This window comes from Ctenopharyngodon idella, chromosome 1 (genome assembly GCF_019924925.1).
Source record: "Ctenopharyngodon idella isolate HZGC_01 chromosome 1, HZGC01, whole genome shotgun sequence".
In the NCBI taxonomy this organism is placed as follows: Eukaryota; Metazoa; Chordata; class Actinopteri; order Cypriniformes; family Xenocyprididae; genus Ctenopharyngodon; species Ctenopharyngodon idella.
The window spans coordinates 37,436,286-37,455,192 of record NC_067220.1 but is presented as its reverse complement, the minus strand read 5'-3'; the positions used below and the strand labels follow the sequence as shown (position 1 = coordinate 37,455,192).

Sequence of the window (18,907 nt, the reverse complement as noted above, 5' to 3'; positions counted from 1 at the left end):
GGGAGTAGATGACGGTGTATTTACGTAGAATCGGAGTGATGCGGAGAAGTTGGGACACAGGGTCCTGTCTGGTAGTTTTTTTTTTTTTTATTATTATTATGACAAATAACAGGTCTTATGGATGAACACCACCGTTTACGCCACTTCATTAAGGGGTTCAGAGAAAAGTAAGCTTTGGTTCTACAGTGCAACAGTACTGGAGTTAAGGCGATGTGTTTCATTGGACCCGTACAGTAGATTTGCGTCAGTGTGCGTAGACTGGAGATTGCGCAAATTCACTCAGCATACGTACGCCCGCCAAGAACGTACGTAAAGATGCGTCACCGCGCAGTACAGTACGCTGTAGACAAGCCAGTGAGATGACGGTCGTTCAGTAGAAATTTACAGTTTAATAATAAACAGAAACATTTAAATCTTGTGTGTGTGTGTGTGTATATATATATATATACACACACACAACAGATAACGTCTATATGCACAGGTGACAAAAGCAAAACAATTATTACTAAAAGACACAAGACACAATTAAGACTTGCCAGATTTGAACATACAAAAATAACATCATATTAAATATTCTTTCGTTTATTAAGACAATTTTGTAATTTAATTACAACAAACCATAATTAACAAACACAGACAATCAGATATCATTTGACCCTAGGTAAAAATGTTAAATATTTAAGGTAAATAAACTTTACACTTCCTATCCTCTTGCATGTCAAATTTTCTTAATATATTAGTCACTAAATGCTGTTCACAAACTTTAATAATGATATAAGACAATGTATATCAACAGCAACATATCATGGAAGAACACAAAATATAAACTCCTTGAATTCTAAATGTATATTTTATGAAGAGCTCAAAATCATTATGTATATGGTGTGTGGGCTGCAGATCAAACATCAGACAGACGATAATAATATGAAATCAGAAAAGAGCTTTGACAGTATTTTGAGTCAGCATCACTTTGTTCTCTTGAAATGTATAAAGTATAAAGCTTTGATTGTCATCTTTAATTTGTGACTGTATTCAAACCAGCCATAAAACAAAAATCCATGTTCACAATAGCGCACTGTTAATACATTAGTAAATGTACAGTGTTTGACAAAGTGCAAATTAAAGATGTGTGTTCTGAATAAACATTTTGAGATCAGTGCACAGATAAGTGTGCAGCTGATATCGCTTACCGAGTTCAGCTGAAAAACTTAGGGTGACTTTTTAAACTAAGTAGAAGTGGCCAGATGATTTACACAAGTCAAAATCACAGATGACATGAGTTCAAATGAGACGCAGGGTAGAAATCATTCATAACCATAGCACTCCAGATCCCAGCTGTGGAATACATATCTTTAGTGTATATACAACACGTCATGAACTTTAGAAGATCTGTTGCTCAAAAAGAATCTTCTGGTAGCCTTGTGGAGTAGTATGGTAGAAGTCACTAAACTGACAATCCAATATTGCACTATCGTCCACTGTGAGGGACAAGACAAAGTGTTATTTACAAAACATAACATGTTAAAACAAAAAATATACTTAAAAATATTGCATTGCCTAAGAATTACCAAGAATTACCAAACGGCTGATAATTGGGGAAAATAATTTTATTTATCAAAATAAAAGATTATTTTGATAATGCAGAATTTTACCAATTCAGACAATGTTGTAAGGTTATGTCTTCAATTTTTAAAATGTATATTTACAGCAGAGTATGTTAGCGTTTGGCATTTTTGATATAATGCTCAAATACTCACCATAAACTACAGGATAAACAGTTCCTCTAATGCCTGATGCAGGACAGTTCATATTCTTTCCATTTAAGTACAAATTCAGCTCCACATGGTCATATGTAACACCCTACATTCACACAAACAAATTAGAAACAAAGTTATTACACACAAAACGAACCATCAGCACAGGTATAGGGTCATTTACATGCATTTGCTTTCAAGCAGGAAGTTAGCATCACCCTGGTTCCCCAATAGGTTTTTTTTTTTAATTGGCTTTTGGATTACTGCAGATAACATGCTCTGTGTGCAATTAAAGTTTATGATTCTTACACATTTTGTTCATCATGATAATCTTCACAAATGAACACAACTTTTATGAACCTTAAAGCCTAAATACAATCCCCAGAAGTAAAAAGCTATAAGCTATAAAGGAACTACACTTCGATTGTATAACTTCACCGTCTCAATCACTAAGCTTCCGACAACTCTTTCAGTCTTTATTTAAAAAGCATTTTCTCTGAAAGTTTTTGTTAGAACAGTGTGCATGACTATAAACACAACAAGGCTTAAAAAAAAAAAAAAAAAATCGGATAGATTTTTCCTGTTCGGCTCGATATTTAACATTCTTGACAACCTCTGAAATCCCAGTTAGCCACTTGTTAGCAACTGCCTTAAAGGATTAGTTCACTCCTGAATTAAAATTTCCTGATAATTTACTCACCCCCATGTCATCCAAGATGTTCATGTTTTTCTTTCTTCAGTCAAAAAGAAATTATTGTTTTTGAGGAAAACAATCCAGGATTTTTCTCCATATAGTGGACTTCAGTGGGGACCAACGGGTTGAAGGTTCAAATTGCAATTTCAGTGCAGCTTCAAAGGGCTCTACACAATCCCAGATGAGGAATAAGACTCTTATCTAGCGAAACGATCGGTCATTTTTCTAAAAAAAACAAAACAAATGAAAATGTATGTATTTTTTAACCACAAATGCTCATCTTGCACTAGCTCTGCGATGCGCCACGCATTACGTAATCATGTTGGAAAGGTCACGCGTGATGTAGGTGGAAGTACTGCGATAAGGAAAAACTCCATCTCATTTTCTCCTCCAACATCATTGTTTTACCTTTTTTTGGTAAAGGCCGTTTGACTTAGTCTTTGCACATTCGCTTTGTAAACACTTGCTCGGTACTTCCACGTACGTCACGCATGATCTTTCCAACGTGATTACGTAATGCGTAGCACATCGCAGAGCAGTGCAAGATGAGCATTTGTGGTTAAGAAGTATATAAATTTTTTTTCGGAAATGATCAAGTGTTTTCCTAGATAAGACCCTTATTTCTCGACTGGGATCGTGTAGAGCCCTTTGAAGCTGCACTGAAACTGCAATTTGGACCTTCAAACCGTTGGTTCCCATTGAAGTCCACTATATGTTTTCCTGAAAAACCTTAATTTCTTTTCGACTGAGGAAAGAAAGACATGAACATCTTGGATGACATGGGGGTGAGTAAATTATCAGGAAAATTTCATTCTGGAGTGAACTAATTCTTTAAGTAACTCTATTGCTGGTGACATACCAAAATAGAAATTAAATCACAGTCTATAATGGAAGCACACACAAATAGATTTATATACCAACAACAAATCCCATATTAATTTGACAAGAGCATTGCTGCCGCTAAGACTCACCACAATATCTCCTTCCTGTGGTAAGCTGTTAGCGGGTAATCGGTTCTTTTCTTCATTGTTGTGGTACACGGTGCCATCTTGCCTGAGCACAAGGCTGTGCGGGTCTCTACCCATAGGGATCTGGTTTAGATTTGCTTTCTTATTTGCCACTCCTACTCCCCACACACCTGCAAGGGGCAAAGTTCACTGCAGTCACACCTAATGACTAAGATGAACTATTGACAATTGATTCGTTAACATACAATAAATGCTTGCACACGTTTTACCTGTGGACTGAATCTTGAATTCAAAGTAGCTTTTGTTTTGATGGAGAGGGGCGTTTGCAATGCACCCACCAGTTCCACATATACGTCTTCCACTCTTTACAATGACAACATCAGTACCTGAAATATCATGAGAATAATCTATTTTCAGAGACTTAATTAATTGCATGACAGAACAAAACTGATTACTACCGTTTATGCATCTCATGCCTGTTCTCTTCTTCATCATTTTTCACGCTATAGATTTTTGTGTGCTATTCTACTAATGCTGGTGATTGATTATTTTATTAAGTCCCCTGTCTTTCTCCACAGCAACTGTGCTTCATCCCAGTGATTTACCTACTTCATTTACCTAGATCATACACTGTTATCTGTCGAGTCTGACAGCACTGAAATAATCGTAACACTTTAATGTGTGGAGACAGGCACTTTTTTTTTTTTTTGAAGGACAAGTGCTTCAAAAAGTCATACTGTGAGACTCGAACTCTTTTCCGTCAAAATAATGTGTCTGAAAAGTCAAATCGCATCACTCACCCATGTGATGAGTGTCCAGCTGAACCGTGGGCATTTCCTTCAGTATTACGTGGCCACTGTTATTGTCTCCGCAACAGCCCAAACAACATGAAAAAAAAGACGCCATAATGGTATTTCTCTCACAACAATACCCTTAGTTAATAAGGTGGTTATACTCTATTTAATTGTTATACGGGGTTATTTGTGCTACAAATCTACGGAGGTCATTTTTATTCCTCCTAGTTGCTAAGCTAACAGGATATGACGTGGAAACAGGAAGTTTTTTTCCCTACACTCTTTTTTTTTTTAAATATTATTTCCAGGATAGTTCAACGGCGACCTCTAGTGACCAACCGACGGACCAACTATTAGAGATAACTCAGCCAAAAAATCCTGAAAATCCTGTCACCATTTACTCACTCTCGTATTGTGACAAACCCGTATGACTTTCTTTCTTCGGCGGAACACAAATAGAGTTGTTAGGCAGAATGTTATGGGCTGACAAGCCTCAGGCACCATTCACTTTCATTGCATCATTTTCATACCAAAACTGTGATTTACTTTTGAGTGAAATAAAGCTGGGAATGAGAGTGAATAAATGATGACAGCATTTCTGGATGAGTTATCCCTTTATTGGAAAATCTAAATCCATGCGACTGGAAACCGGAATTGTTACCAAACGAAACATAATCGTCTAGTAATTTTGACATTGTTTTCTTTGGGAGACACCATGTTTGCAGTAATTTGTCAACTACCAGACCATAGGTAATAGGAATGAAGTTTGATACAACAGACTACTGGTTAGACTTTTACTTTATGGCATTATGTGTACGAGTATGGTTATGTGTGTGCGCGAGCACGCAGAATGTGCGAGACAGAGCGCAAATATGAAGGATCGGAATCGATGTGACCTTAAAAGCTTTTAACCTGCTCTCTGCCACTCAGTTACAGCTGTGAAGCTTTGCATAGCAACAACCTTACCGCTCAAAAGTAAGGGGGTATCTATATAAGACCAACTTCTTTCAAAAACGAAAATATATATTTGCTCGTGCGCATATATTTTTTGCTCTCACATCAAAGACCGGTTTAATTAAACATTTTGAAGATAAAACTTTGCTTGTTACTTCTGTAATACTTAACTTCGATATTAACTTTTGTTTGTTGTTTTTGAAGTTCGCTGGTGTTGAAATCTGCACAGCAACAAGCGCCATGATTGCGTTTGCAGAGTACCCTGGTAACTGGCGCGCGCGGTTTCTATCCAATAAAAGAGCGCGTGATGTGTTCGCAGTTATGCGGTGGAACTGTTTTACCCAACATCCCTACTTTTCATGGGATTATTACATTAATGTAGAAACTAATTATTTTGACTAACATCACGGTGTTGTCCTTTGGGGTGACTAAGCAGATGACGAGGTAAATGGACCAAAAAAAAGGTAAAGTAGTCACAATATTTTATCATGGTCGACCTTTTTTTTTTTTTTAAATAATAATAATTAGCTTACGCTAGTTTAATAATTCATAAATAAATACCATCTTGTAATAACGAGAGAGCATTTTAATTACTTTTTTAGTGGGTATAGACTTCTAATAACTTTACCGGAATTGACATATTGTGAATTTGAGGTGCAGGTGATGACATATGAGGTAATGTTATAGTGAGGTCTGTATGCTTTCGCATAAACAATATGGCATAAAGTAGTTAGAAACAGCAACGAGACGCTGAACATGAGCGCACTTTATCTGCGTGCCTTCGGTTTTTTGAATGACAACAAAACCGTTATTTTCAGAACTGCCCAATCAGATTTCACCATAAACCTGCGCGTTGCTCAGCTGTGACTCTCCAAATGAGGTTTCTGTGGAAATTACCGGGTAGGATCTCGCCTTACCTGCCAAGAATAGCTTATTCAGAAAGAAAGAAAAAAGTTGTGCAGCCCTTTTGGGTGCACTATGAATTTCCGCTTCAGAAATTGTTCAGTGCGCATTCTGAAGTACAGTATTGAAGCTCTAGTTCAGCCTCGGGAAAGAATAACCTCAGTGACATGAGAAGGGAGTGACGTAACAGCAGAAGAAAGTGACGTGGTTTCTGCCCTATTTTCTCTCATTTTTAATCGGTTCGCATATGTCTGTGATGCATGCCATTCGACAGCTCCATTGATTTCACTCGTACCTGCTTTAATTATGTAATCCGATGTACAATAGAAGTGGCAGGACTCATAATCTGTCAAATAAGAGCATCTCGTTTCGACTCTCGAATCCATTTCAATTCAGATGCAGTACCAGTGGCAGCAAACCTTTATCCTCAAGTTTTTCGGTATTAAAAAATATAGGTTACATAACCATAAGTGGACAACAGAATAAAACGCTTTTAGATTTGTTTTATTTGTTTATCAGTTAGTTTTAGGGTCCAGCTCCACACAAGTAGCTTTTTTCCCTTTACAGATTTTCGCTGGAACCCCGTTAAATCCATTTCCATTGATTTTAACGAACGAAAATAGTAGTGATTATATTTATTATGCGTCTTTAATACACGTAACCATTAAAGACAATCGGTGCAGCCGTTTTAGTAATGATACAATAACAGGTGTAGTATAAGTAGATGTATAATAGTACTAGGAGGTCTGTTTAAACTTTCTACATTTCTGCATATATTCACTGCTAAAATGTCAAGCAGATATTCAACGCTCGAGCGCCACATACGATTTTAAATTAGCCTAGTTGTTGGACAGTCGCTCATATACAGGGAAAGTGGGTTTGTTTTTTAGTTATGATGCTGTGATTAAACACATTTATTGTCATGTTCATTTATTATTATTATTGAGCAGGAACGTGAGGTCCCGGAGCTGCGCTTCGTCGTCCAACATAATAGTTTCTTTTAAGAAATTTATCTGGAGGAAAGAATACCTGCATGGACCCAAAAAGTCCATGTTTGAAATGGATGACGGAGCTCTAGCTGCCATCAAAGTTAAGGTTCAAGTACATTCAAACAAGCGAGTTTAAGTGTGACCAGATTTTGGAGTTAATCGTGTTCTTAACTCACTTCTGAATAAAGTTAATTCAATTTGGGCTAAAATGTATTCAGGGCAGGCGCGTCTCTGCGATTTTTGTCCAGTAGTACCTTAAGGCAACTAGGTCAACTTTGTTTCGAGTTGAAGTGCCCTCAAAAGTTTTACATTAGCATCTCTTACAACGCATTGCCATGTTTCATTTGCTTATTTGACAGACTTCTGTACAATTGATCCAGATGAACGCAAACTTTTCTTAATCTCGTCCTGATGGTGGACAGTATTTTGAAGGATGGTTTCCTCAGTGTCGGCTGAGGAGAAAATCAAGCGTTTCAACGGAGAGGGAGTGTAAATATACTTTATATTAACGACCCTTACAGAAGGAAATAAACTCGAGAATCAAAACAAACAGCGAAAAGTGCCAAAAGATGATGATCTACTTAGTGATGCTGTCAGTACTCCTTCTCTGAACAGGGGCGATCTGAAAACTTCAAGCCATTTAAAGTTCCCAGAAGATGGCGATGCTGCGTTATTCAAAATGTGAAAATAAAGATGGAAGGTACATTTACTGATGTGATGATGCTCAACACTGTATAATACTCATTTATAACTGTTTTCAACAGTGTGCTTCGTCCAGAACAGTCAGGAACTGCTGATTATAGTCTAGAATAGATATTGTTTGTTAAAAATTGTTGTGAGAAATGTGTCATATACAATTGAGACACTGCACAATTGGCGCGCAGCGCGGCTCTGTACAATTAATCTGGCTGGATGCAATTGTGATTTTAATGTTTTTAATTGTATTTTCCTCTCATAGCATTTTTCCATGTACATAAATTATCAGCTAACTCAAATCACTTTTACAGAAGCATCTAACCCATTTAAAATTAAATTGCATTGACAATTATACAGCTTGTTTGATGTTTTTATCAAATTTCATGTCATCGGTTCCCAAGAGAATAAAGGCATTAAAACGAATAAAGACACCGGCATTTGGACAGCATGTTATTAGTCAGTCGTTAGTCTTCTTGTGCTTTCCTGACGAGATGAGGGATCCCGAAGCACAGAGGCCCCCGCAGACGGTAAACGGCCCGCCTAACTCCAGCAGCACGGTCAATACTGGAGGATTCGCTAGTGCTTTGACTCCAATATTTACGTGCTGCTACAGCCAGGCAGCCAGCAGTCACACGGCCAAGTTCAGGAGACTCGCTGGCACACGTAGTATTGCTGCTGCTGCTGCTGTTGTTGTTTTTGCCTACTTCACCTTTCTTCTGTCCTTTTCACCCGTTTGAATCTAAGTGTGCGTCTGTCCTGTCGTTCCTGCCGCAGCACAGTACGGCCTGCACCCCCGTTATAACTCACAAACCATTCTGTGCTGCTACAGTACCGACAGGCCCCGCACAGAGCGCGCGCACACGCACTCACGCGAGGCGCGCGCCCACACAGCCGCACATACACGGTCCTCGTTTCGCAATCTGAAAACACAGGACCAACAAAAATACAATGAGTAATAAGCGTCGATATGGCTACAGTTTGTACTTGTGATGTCAAAATGATATCGACAAAAAAAAAAAGATTCATGCTTGCTCATAACATTAGAAGCAAAAAAACAAAGACAGGAATAAAATGCCACGCTGCAACTAAACCTGAGACTTCATCAGGCTTTGTGGGCTGTTATTTCTCACATTTGGTTTTGCAATGCACGTGCAGCAGGACATCATTAAGATAATCATGTATGGAAAAAGTGTGCAAGTGCAATCTATTTTAAAACGTTTTAGGGGTCAAGTGGAGATATTTCTTTTGTTTTTGTTTTAAATGGGAATCTTAAAAAAATGCAGCTGCCAATGTCTAAGTTCAAGGTCAAATGCATTGTTTTCCACGTCTAAAAGTGTTAGATCATGAAAAGCTGGGTTTGACAAATGCATAAATTAAATGAGCATCTGTTTTTAAAGATATCAAACTTTTATTTTCAGAAATGTTAAATAAATGTAACATTCCTGCTTCTTACACTCAGTATTGTTTTAAACTTTCTTCTATTTTTAACAGCACATTTCTATTCTACAGTGATGAGTGGATTTTTCTGGAGAAGAACCCTGCACAAAATCTATTAGCATACTCTTTACTCTCTGGTCAGTTGTGGTAATACGGTGCCTGTTCTGAGAAAAACATGATATTCACAGAGTTCTTACAAAACTTGCCTGCTTCTCACTGATGAAATCACCATTACCAGGTAAGTGTGCACCATGAGTAAAAAGTTCACTACCCAAAGCTTTATTTAGGGAGATTTGACAAATGAAGAACTTCAATCGAGTTGTATTTTTTTTCTAAAATTATTTTCATATTCAATATAAGATTTGCAAGTTGATTCATAGATGTAATTCAAATCAGTCAAGACATGCATTTGTAAAGAACCATATGAGTAAGCTAAACAACATGGTTTCATTCTGTTTTGTCCAAAACTATATTTGACATCTCTTATGCGATGAGTCTAAGAAATAATTTACATGTCCTGTGTGCAAAGTGCAAAATAACTGGGCTAATAATAACAATAATTTAAGGCATGACTAACTTGCAATATTTATCATGTTCTGTTTCTGATATTAGTTGTTTTTGTAAACCCCCCAGGTTTCTGTTCCATTCAGTATACACTCATGTGGTTTTGTACCAGGTGAGCCAACGATGACAAAAAAAAAAAACTTTTGGTGTAACAAGCAAGAGGACAATGAAGCATCTGCTGTCTATAAGGCTAAAATTACAGGTTATGAAAAGCGCCCCATGGACTTTTGGGGGAAAAAAATAAAAGTGTTCTCTGACAAAAGCTTGTAACCTCCCACATTATAATATTTACTTGTGTTGTTTGTTCTGTCTGTATGCCTTTCACTTTATTGTTGTTTTTCCCTTGCTAGGCACTCCATGAGGATATAAACAATTGAGTTTTTCTATATATTTTCTTTTATAATTATCAGATATAATAATCAGCATGTTTCTTACACTGGGTTTTTTACAACCAATAATATAGATAAAAGTTCAGTCGGTGGTGTACTTACAGTTACTCGACTTTGTCACAGCTCAGTGTCATGCCGTGTGCTCTACATTCCTTTCCTGGAGAAAACAAAAATAAAGGGATAATTATGAAGCACAAATTTTGGCTCTTATGTTCCTTAACATATAATTACAGGTGAAAATACAAAGTATACAATCTGTATAGAATGCAGTGTATTTTACTGGACTGGTGTAATTATGTGCTTATATATTATACGAAATATTTAAATGAATGCAGCATAATCTTGTTTTAAGATAAATTCTTATGTGTCATGGTTTGTGACACTGTGTGTGTGTGTGTGTGTGTGTGTGTAAAGTAAAGTAAAGAAACCCATCACCAACAAATAACATCAGAACACCATCAAGGCTATGAAATTAAGAGATGTTTTCTAAAAATGACAAAATCTTTGGTTTTATATATATATATATATTTTACATTTAAGTACACAACGTGTGTCCATTAGAAATACAAAGGATAACTAAAGCAAAGGACAAACAACACAAAGTAAGTTTCAATAATGGACACACACACACACACACACACACACATATATATATATATATATATATATATATATATATATATATATATATGAAAAAACTTAAAGACTTGTACTAATGCGAGCACACTTTGAATAAGCTAACTTTTACAGGATATCTTTAAAGTACACAGACGTTCATACAATGTAACAAAAAAAAAAGATGAGTCATAATTTCGGCCTAATGGCTGACAAATATCAAACTAAAAATGATTTTACACCAACAAATAATTATAAATTAATTATTTTTAAAACTGCAACTTGCTACTGAGAACTATACTAATTGCAAATTCATAAAGGCATAAAGCTCAAATGATGGTTTTCATGAAGTGTACTGTCTCAGTATTAACTGACTCACACTGACTTAATATGTAGGGTACTCAAACCTAGAAGCACATCCAAGTAAAGTTAATTTATAGTAATATTGAACGTTACATTACAATGTACATGTGTACCCAGATTAAACAAAATAAAGCATACTTTTGATAACCAAAATGACATACCCAGGTGACGTGAAGGGGTTAGTCTAATTAGTGTATTTTTACGAGGCTGCAGCTAGACGTGTTGTTCCCTGAAACTTCGTATGCCAGAAGTTAGCAGAGAAACATTCACTTCCTACCACAGAAAGGGGAAGCTGCTCCCATAATTTCATTTGCTTTTACAAGAGTAACAGGCAAAGGGGGCAAAGCAGCACACAAGTGTGTGTGAAAGCACACTTCTACACACAAGATCTGCCCAATGGGGTAGAATAAAACAATGATGAAAACAATCTGACATTTTTAATCCCACTCTAGTTTTTCATCTTTGTGCACTATGAGTGTACTTCTGAAAGCATCTATGCTCAATGGACTAGAAAATACAATATTTCAAGCAAATGAATTCACAATAATAGTGTAAATATTTATACTTGTTAATATATTTCAAAATAAAGAACAGGAAGCTTTAATATACAACTAATTTACAATATTACCTAAATAACTACATATTTTTTTATTGCACAATTTATACTTAAATGTACAATTTATAAGATTAAGCTGTATTATTTGGTCAGTCTCAAAGGTGTTGAATGTCTGATTCTTAATTGGCATTTTTTTTTTTTTTTTTACAAAATGTGCTTAGATGTGTAGTAAAGCTTTAGATTATTACATTACCTTTGTACACGAAACATCACAGCACAAAAGCAATATACAAGTCATTTCATAACGTATGAATGTCACAAAAACATATCAAGCATTTTAAATGGTGGTATACAGTGCCAGTCCCCATAACAAGTGCATTTGCCTTGGTAACGTCAGATAGGAGCGGCCCTGGCAGCACATGTAGTACTAAGAAGAGCTTACAATGAAGAGCTCTGGCTGTTTGGCATAAGAGAGCTCGGATGGCGCTGTGTTCCTCTTAGCAGATAGCTTTGTAATTGACACTCAGATCAAGATTTTCATTTCTGTGTTTCGCATCTAAATGATCGTTTACAAAAGGACACACACAGACACGCACCCACCAAGAATCGAGAGTCCTCTGCCTCTGATCTCGCTGGGCAAACAAACACACAAACTGAGGCCTGAGTTAGGCCCGAAAATCATGTTTCATACCAATCGGTTTACTAGCAAGAGAAATTATGAAATCAAAAGCCCCCACCCCAACATTCAGGTTTGTTGATAATAAAACAGCCGAGTGACTTCTTGTTTTCTCTTCAAGCTACTATTTGAAACTACATCAACCAACTTCTTTGAATCTTAGAGGCCTGTCTATAACTTTGTGGCAAAAGAGGCACATTGAAATGAGGCGGGAGGGGGTGGAGGGGGGGGCCACACAACAGAAACCTCAGACTCATTTTGGGACCAGTTCTGCTATTGCATTTACTTCAAAGAGTCACTATACGATGTTTACAGGCATATTTAGAGCAAAGGGACATCGATATAAAAAAAAAAACTAGAATAGGACAGGCCTGTTATATTATCGACAGGAGCTGATGCTACTAAAAAAAGATAAAAACGTGATCTTGCTTTGAAGTCAATACAGCACTTAAAAACCAAAGGATTACACAATGTGAAACTCCACAAAAAACTATTTTAATCAACATGAGTAATATAACCAGTCATGACGCCTCAAATGAATTTATGAGTAGCACAAAAAAAGAAAAAGAAAAAAAAAATTCTCATACAGTATACTAAATGCTATGGGCATAACATGGCTAAATGGGGGAAATATGTACCTCCATTTTAGTGGACAAAGCTGTTCCACACCTTTTAAAACATTTTCAAGGCACCAAAATTAAAAGAAACAAAGATTAGAGAAAAAGGCAAGAAGACAACTCGCATGCCCTGCACCTACTAGTTTTCAATATGGTGTGGGATGGGTCTGAGTCAAATTTAATATTACATAACCATTAATACAAAAAGGCATTAAACATTTTGGGCATTTCACAGTGACCAACAGGATCACTGGTCTTAGCTGTACGTGACACCAAATACACATGAGGATTTCCATTTGGACTTGGGCCAAAAGGTTACAAGTCTATAAACTTGTTATAATTGTGGAAAAGACGCTTGAGATACACATCATAATGAACTAGTACAAGTCATAATGAACTATCATGGTTGTGACTAAAATGTCACGGTCACAGAGACGCAAGAAGGAACAAGCTAACGCCCACTAAGATGAAAGTTTATCACCGCAAAATTTTGAGAATTTCTATTTTGTGACAAATTTGTTGCAACTGGGTGAAAATACTGCAAATGGACCTTGAGGCAAATAAGTGTTTAACAAAATATAACACTGTTAATAATACATAGCAGCCTGCCCTTAATAAAATGACTTACAGGCTTGACTGATAATATCAAATACAATCTTTGGCCTTGAGGAATTTTTCTACTACCAAATTCAAATTTCTAATTAAAAACAGGATTTAAAGGTGCTAAAGAAATTGTATGGGATGCTACTTTTTTTTTTTTTTTTTTTTTTTAAGTCACCTCTAATTATTGTATACATTATTAATCAAATGTCAAGCACCTATAACTTTAATGTATCAGACTGTCCCAAACTCTGTCCGCTTGTAAAAAATAAAACTAAATATATTACAAATTCAAATTGAGTGGCTGGCTGAGAATGTGCATTAATTTAGGCCTTGTTGGTATGCTTTTGTCATTATCCATCGTAGTTTAACACACATCAGCCAACATCTTGAGTGTCTAACAGGCTGGTTGATATCAAAGAAACACAAGTCCTGTATAATGCTGTAACCTTTAGTCCTAAACTGAAGACAAACTCAATGTAAAGTGGTCAAAGTGGGTCATCGTCATAATGTCCAGCCTCTGCTCGTTCACAATAGACCACTGAGGGATCACCTCATGACCACAATTACACACTGACATAAAATTATAAATACACACACACACACACACAGGAGGGGAGGAAAAAAAGCATTTTTAATCCTCCCACTAACAAGTTACTAGTGTGACATTCAAATATCAGTGGAAAATGTATTAAAATGTAAGTTATTGTTTTGTTTGTTTGCATTTATAAATAATTAGTTGTATTTATTTGTTTGTATAGGCCACGAATGAAGAGACTGGGTGGATTCATACAGACTCAGTATTCAGTGGTGAAAGAATAGGCCTAGTTGTTGTTGTTGTGGCTGGACAAGCAGTAACTGAGGCATGTCGCCATGACAATATCTGTTTTATACATTCCTGATATTCTTTATCTAGTTGACTGGAAGCCATATTACAACATAAAGATATTAATGTCACTTTATATCAAAAAAATATATGTTTAATTGTCTTTTGGGGTTCATGTTTTAATAAATTTAAGTATTAAGTGAATGTGTGTGTACGGTGTGTGTTTAATAGGTAAGTAGCCAACTTTAATAATGAACTATTACCAATTTTACAATAAACCCACTACAAAAACATACTATAATTATGAAATATCGACACAGTAATCATATAGTTATATAATTATGTAGTTATTGACGGATATAAAGAATTCCTATGATGTTTTTTTTTTTTTTTTTTGGCAAAAAAACATGTTTGCGATTGGTGACCGAGCTCTTGCACTGCAACATGCAATGACTAGGCCTACATTAAACAATGGATATTTTTATTTACAATAAAACTCCCACTACTGCTCACTGTAAAAATAAAAAAAATACATAATTGCTTAAGGGATCAAAGTTCCTCCTTAAAACTATCAGAAATATTAATGTCTTTCAATAATTCGTATGAACAGCAATACAATGCAGTGAGTGAACAAAAATCCACTCAAAAGTCATCTAATATTGTCACTCTGACACAACGTAGAACAATAACCGAAGAAATATCAACTCCGACTCTCATTAAAGTCACACTTGGCCTCAAAAATATTCTTACATACAGAGTGAGTGGACAACTTACACGGTATTAAAAGAAACTAAACAAAAAGTGTTGCTCATAATGACACTTTTGACAAAGTATATAGCCGTTTGGTTTAAAACAAATACGAAAAAGCTTTCTATAGTTTTTTGTAAAGGTCTGACTTTAAAAATATATATTCAAAACAATTATCTCTTGTATACAGCATAGTTTAATGGCTTGTCTGCCTATGGCATGACTGAATTAAGAATTACCAATATTATAAACCATGCATGAAAAAGTCAGAGCATAATTTTGGCTCATTTGAATCTCCAGGTGCGGCACACCCTCCATTAGACACCCAATATACACACACAGACTGAATGTGAGGAGAGGAACACACACCTCAGCAATTCTGCAACTGACATAGGCTTTTTCTCAACAGGCCTGCATTTTCAATTCCACCCCCACAGTAGTTCAAGGCTTACTTTTCCATCCAGTTTAGTAAAAAAAAAACTGCACAGAAAGTTACTTATTGTTCAAAAATGGAAACAAAAACTCTCACACTCATTAGAGAAGTTGTACAAATATTTATTTTTATAAAAGTAGTGCTACTGAAAACTGACAATAAACGTAGGAAGTTACTTAAAAAATAGAGATATTGTTGTAGGTCAGGACGGAATAAACGTGAGTAATAACAATAGTAATAAGCAAAATCCGTGCGTAATTCTACCAACTTACATAAGGTGAAATTGCCGTGCTTGCAACCATACTGCTGAACTCTAATTCACATTTCGAAAAAAAAAAAAAAAAGCTGAAAAGCAAAACTCTCTCTTTCTCCTCCAGACAAAACGAGTCCTTTGCTCTCCCAGCTCCTTAACCAGATACACATAAAACACTAAATTTCACTATTATTCTCACTTAAAACATCGACATTTGACGTTTTGTAATATCCACGCAGTAACGCAAGTCAGCACGAGACTCTACATCATAAGTCATGTAATTTTTTAATAAAAGTTACATATCATAGTTATCCATTCAGTCTAGATGTAACATTAATTACATTGTGACGTCTCAGTCGAGCGTGTTACATTATGACAGCGTCTGGTCACGATAAAAAAACAATTAGGGAATAACTTTTTTTTTTTAATCAACACGGGCTTTCGTCTCTTGACGTATAAAATGGCGCAAATAGTATTTCCCCCTATAACAACATGCATCAAGACAGTTTCACAACAATGTGGTCTTCTGAAAAAAACAGAAATTATAGTCAAAGTCATCTTTTTTTGTGACAAGCTCGATGAATAAACGGTTTCAAACATCTTACCGGATTAGATGGTTGATGTCTCCTCTATAATCTGAGTTCAGTGTGTCTGATGCATCACAGACTGGGACCGAGCAGCGTGTATCTGCGCCAGCAGCTCGTCCGTTACTCCCGCTCAAAAAGCGTCATGAAAAAACACCAAAATGACACAATCTTCATCACCACCGCGCTGAATCCCAATCCTAAGACCCTCTGGTATTTTCCAGAATTTTTCTATATTTTTCCTCGCATCGAGCGTTATTTTTATGTATTATTTTTTAAAAATCGCAGGTTTTCCACATACGCAGCTGAAAGATAGCCCCCCTTTCTCCTTCGGCTCCACAATCGGTTCGTATTGGTCACTTCTGTGATCGTCGGCACTAGATCGCAGGCGATTTTGCGCTCTAAACGTGGTCCGATCGTGCTGTTTTCCCACATTCAGATAATAAGTCTTATTTTTTAAGACGAATCGTCGCGCGCACTGCTTCTCTATGCGCGCGCTCAGTGTTGATGTTATCGCCGCTCACTCGAAAATGGCGCCGAAAGTGACTCTCCTCATTCAAATCGGTAAGAGCCGCCCCCAGCTCGCATGTGCATGCCGGGAACATGGACTTGGAGAGCGGTTTTGAAGGTGGGAGATAGAGAGATTTTACTGGAAGAAACATTTTTTTCATCCCCGTCAACGACAACAATCTTATAGCCTATTCTCTGTAACTGCACGATAAAAGAAGTGTATGTATTTAGAGGATAGAAATCCCATGTGCCTCTGCCTCTGCCAATTGAAGGGAAGCACAGATACCTGGACAGATAAGAACATCAGAAGCCTCAAAAAATATAAAAGTAGCCCTTGGCTATCTAATGCTTGTCATTTAAGCTATTTCATCCAGTACTTCCCTGCCAGCTCCCTATAGAGAAACTTATGTAAGGTGTTCTTCTGTATACGCCCTATGCAAACTGATAGTTCAGTCTCAGTGGTGTTGTAAAATATCCATTCTACTCAGAAAGAGAGGGAGATATGACCTGGTTTTTCCTCAGCAACTGCTTTGTGACACACTTGAACGCCCAAATCTTAATGCTGCCCACTTATATTCACACACAAGACACAAGAGTTACCCCATTTCCTGTAGCTTGGGTGATTTATAACTAACATTCAAGTCTCTAATAAGCCGACTGAATCTACATTACCACCATGGCACCTTTCTGCCAATAAATGTGTACTAGTGAAAAACTTACGGGGTTTTTTTTTCTTTTCATTTTTTCCAATGTTTCACAAAAGATAGCCTGAACATACATTAATAATCTACATTTTACATAACAGGTGTCAAAATCAAGTTTTTAATGGACCTCAACTTTGTTATTGTTAGATAGATTGTATATAAACATTACAGGGCTGTTTAATTAGCTATATTAAAAGATGCTGAGCTAATACAGCATGGATTACAGCCAAATACATGAAGCAAATGCTTTTGCAAGTATTTAAGGCCCTGTCTCACCACACATTTTATAAAGCTAGCTAGTTCACTATTGACTAATTTCTGAATTCAGGACTCCTGTCATGGGTCTAGTATCATATTGTGTATTTTGTAATAATGCAAGTAAGATCTGACAACAAGAGATTGCTACTGAAATTAAACACCCTCAATTCATTTTTTGAATCTCCGAAACAAATTAAACCCTCTGCCCTCACATTTCACCCCTAACAACTCTTGAAATAGACACACACTACAAGGCTGAAAATTACATTCTATACATTCAATAAAAAGATGCAGAATTTTAATTTGATTAACTCATTCTGTGAGTTTCCTTTTTGGTGTGAGGAGCATATATCTGTACTGCCTTTAACAGGAATAGATGTATTGCAGATTAGAATAGATTTCGATTGCAATTTGATGGCAATTAATGTTACAAGTTGAAGAGGATATCAGTGTAAAAGAGAAAATAACCTTGTTGAAAATTTGCTGAGTCAGCATAGTAGGCTAGGGCCCACTACAATTGTTGGATCACTGAAAGTAGAAATTTTGTGGGGTTTAATTTTTTTGTATGCGATATCTGATTATACAGTCTCTTTACATTAAATCCTTGATCTGGTAGGTTATTACTCATTCGTGTGTAATATTTGGATAATCTCTGACCGTCAAAAAACGATTCACAAATAAAGCCACATGATGCAGTTAAAAATACAGAAAAGCAAGAAAACATGCCTTTCAGTTTTATCCATATTCATAATCCTAACATTTCAGTAATTAGCAGTGTATAAGTACGTCTGCTGTGCACCCATTGCACTCCTGCACCCTCCACTTGTCAAACATTTTTTTTGTAGGGGTGTGAAAATAGGGGCAGTTGTAAGGGGTGAACTTGAGTGTGTGTGTTTATGAAAGGGTTTTGTTCTCTCATTGAAGGGTCTCAGACCCCCACCCCACCCCAAAGCTGTCTGAAGCAGCTGCACCCCTGTGATCTCTTTAGTATGAGGGAGGGGGTGGGAGCATGTGAGGGTACAG

At 36.5% G+C, this 18,907-nt stretch overlaps 1 protein-coding gene and 1 long non-coding RNA gene across 2 annotated transcripts; one reads left to right on the top strand and one right to left on the bottom strand.

The window, feature by feature from the left end:
• Window positions 1-566: 566 nt before the first annotated feature.
• On the bottom strand, window positions 567-4,478 carry spryd7a (SPRY domain containing 7a). Its single transcript, XM_051899133.1, has 5 exons — window positions 4,217-4,478; window positions 3,686-3,802; window positions 3,420-3,586; window positions 1,758-1,860; window positions 567-1,478 (listed from the first exon to the last, which is right to left on the bottom strand). Exons 1-5 carry the CDS (start codon window positions 4,320-4,322, stop codon window positions 1,381-1,383), a joined length of 591 nt encoding a protein of 196 aa, XP_051755093.1. The 5' UTR covers window positions 4,323-4,478; the 3' UTR covers window positions 567-1,380.
• Window positions 4,479-8,556: 4,078 nt separating this feature from the next.
• On the top strand, window positions 8,557-10,340 carry LOC127515558 (uncharacterized). The gene is made up of 2 exons (XR_007930843.1): window positions 8,557-9,427; window positions 9,823-10,340. It is a non-coding gene; the product is annotated as an uncharacterized LOC127515558 (long non-coding RNA).
• Window positions 10,341-18,907: the final 8,567 nt, after the last annotated feature.

Bases quoted from the DNA above. Each gene is read 5' to 3' on its own strand.
- spryd7a (XM_051899133.1), bottom strand. From the start codon at position 4,322: ATGGCGTCTTTTTTTTCATGTTGTTTGGGCTGTTGCGGAGACAATAAC. The intron at 3,587-3,685 runs GTAAAACGTGTG...TGCCCCTTGCAG, and splicing joins ATTCAAGATTCAGTCCACAG to GTGTGTGGGGAGTAGGAGTG. The intron at 1,861-3,419 runs GTGAGTCTTAGC...GTGTGAATGTAG, and splicing joins CACAGGAAGGAGATATTGTG to GGTGTTACATATGACCATGT.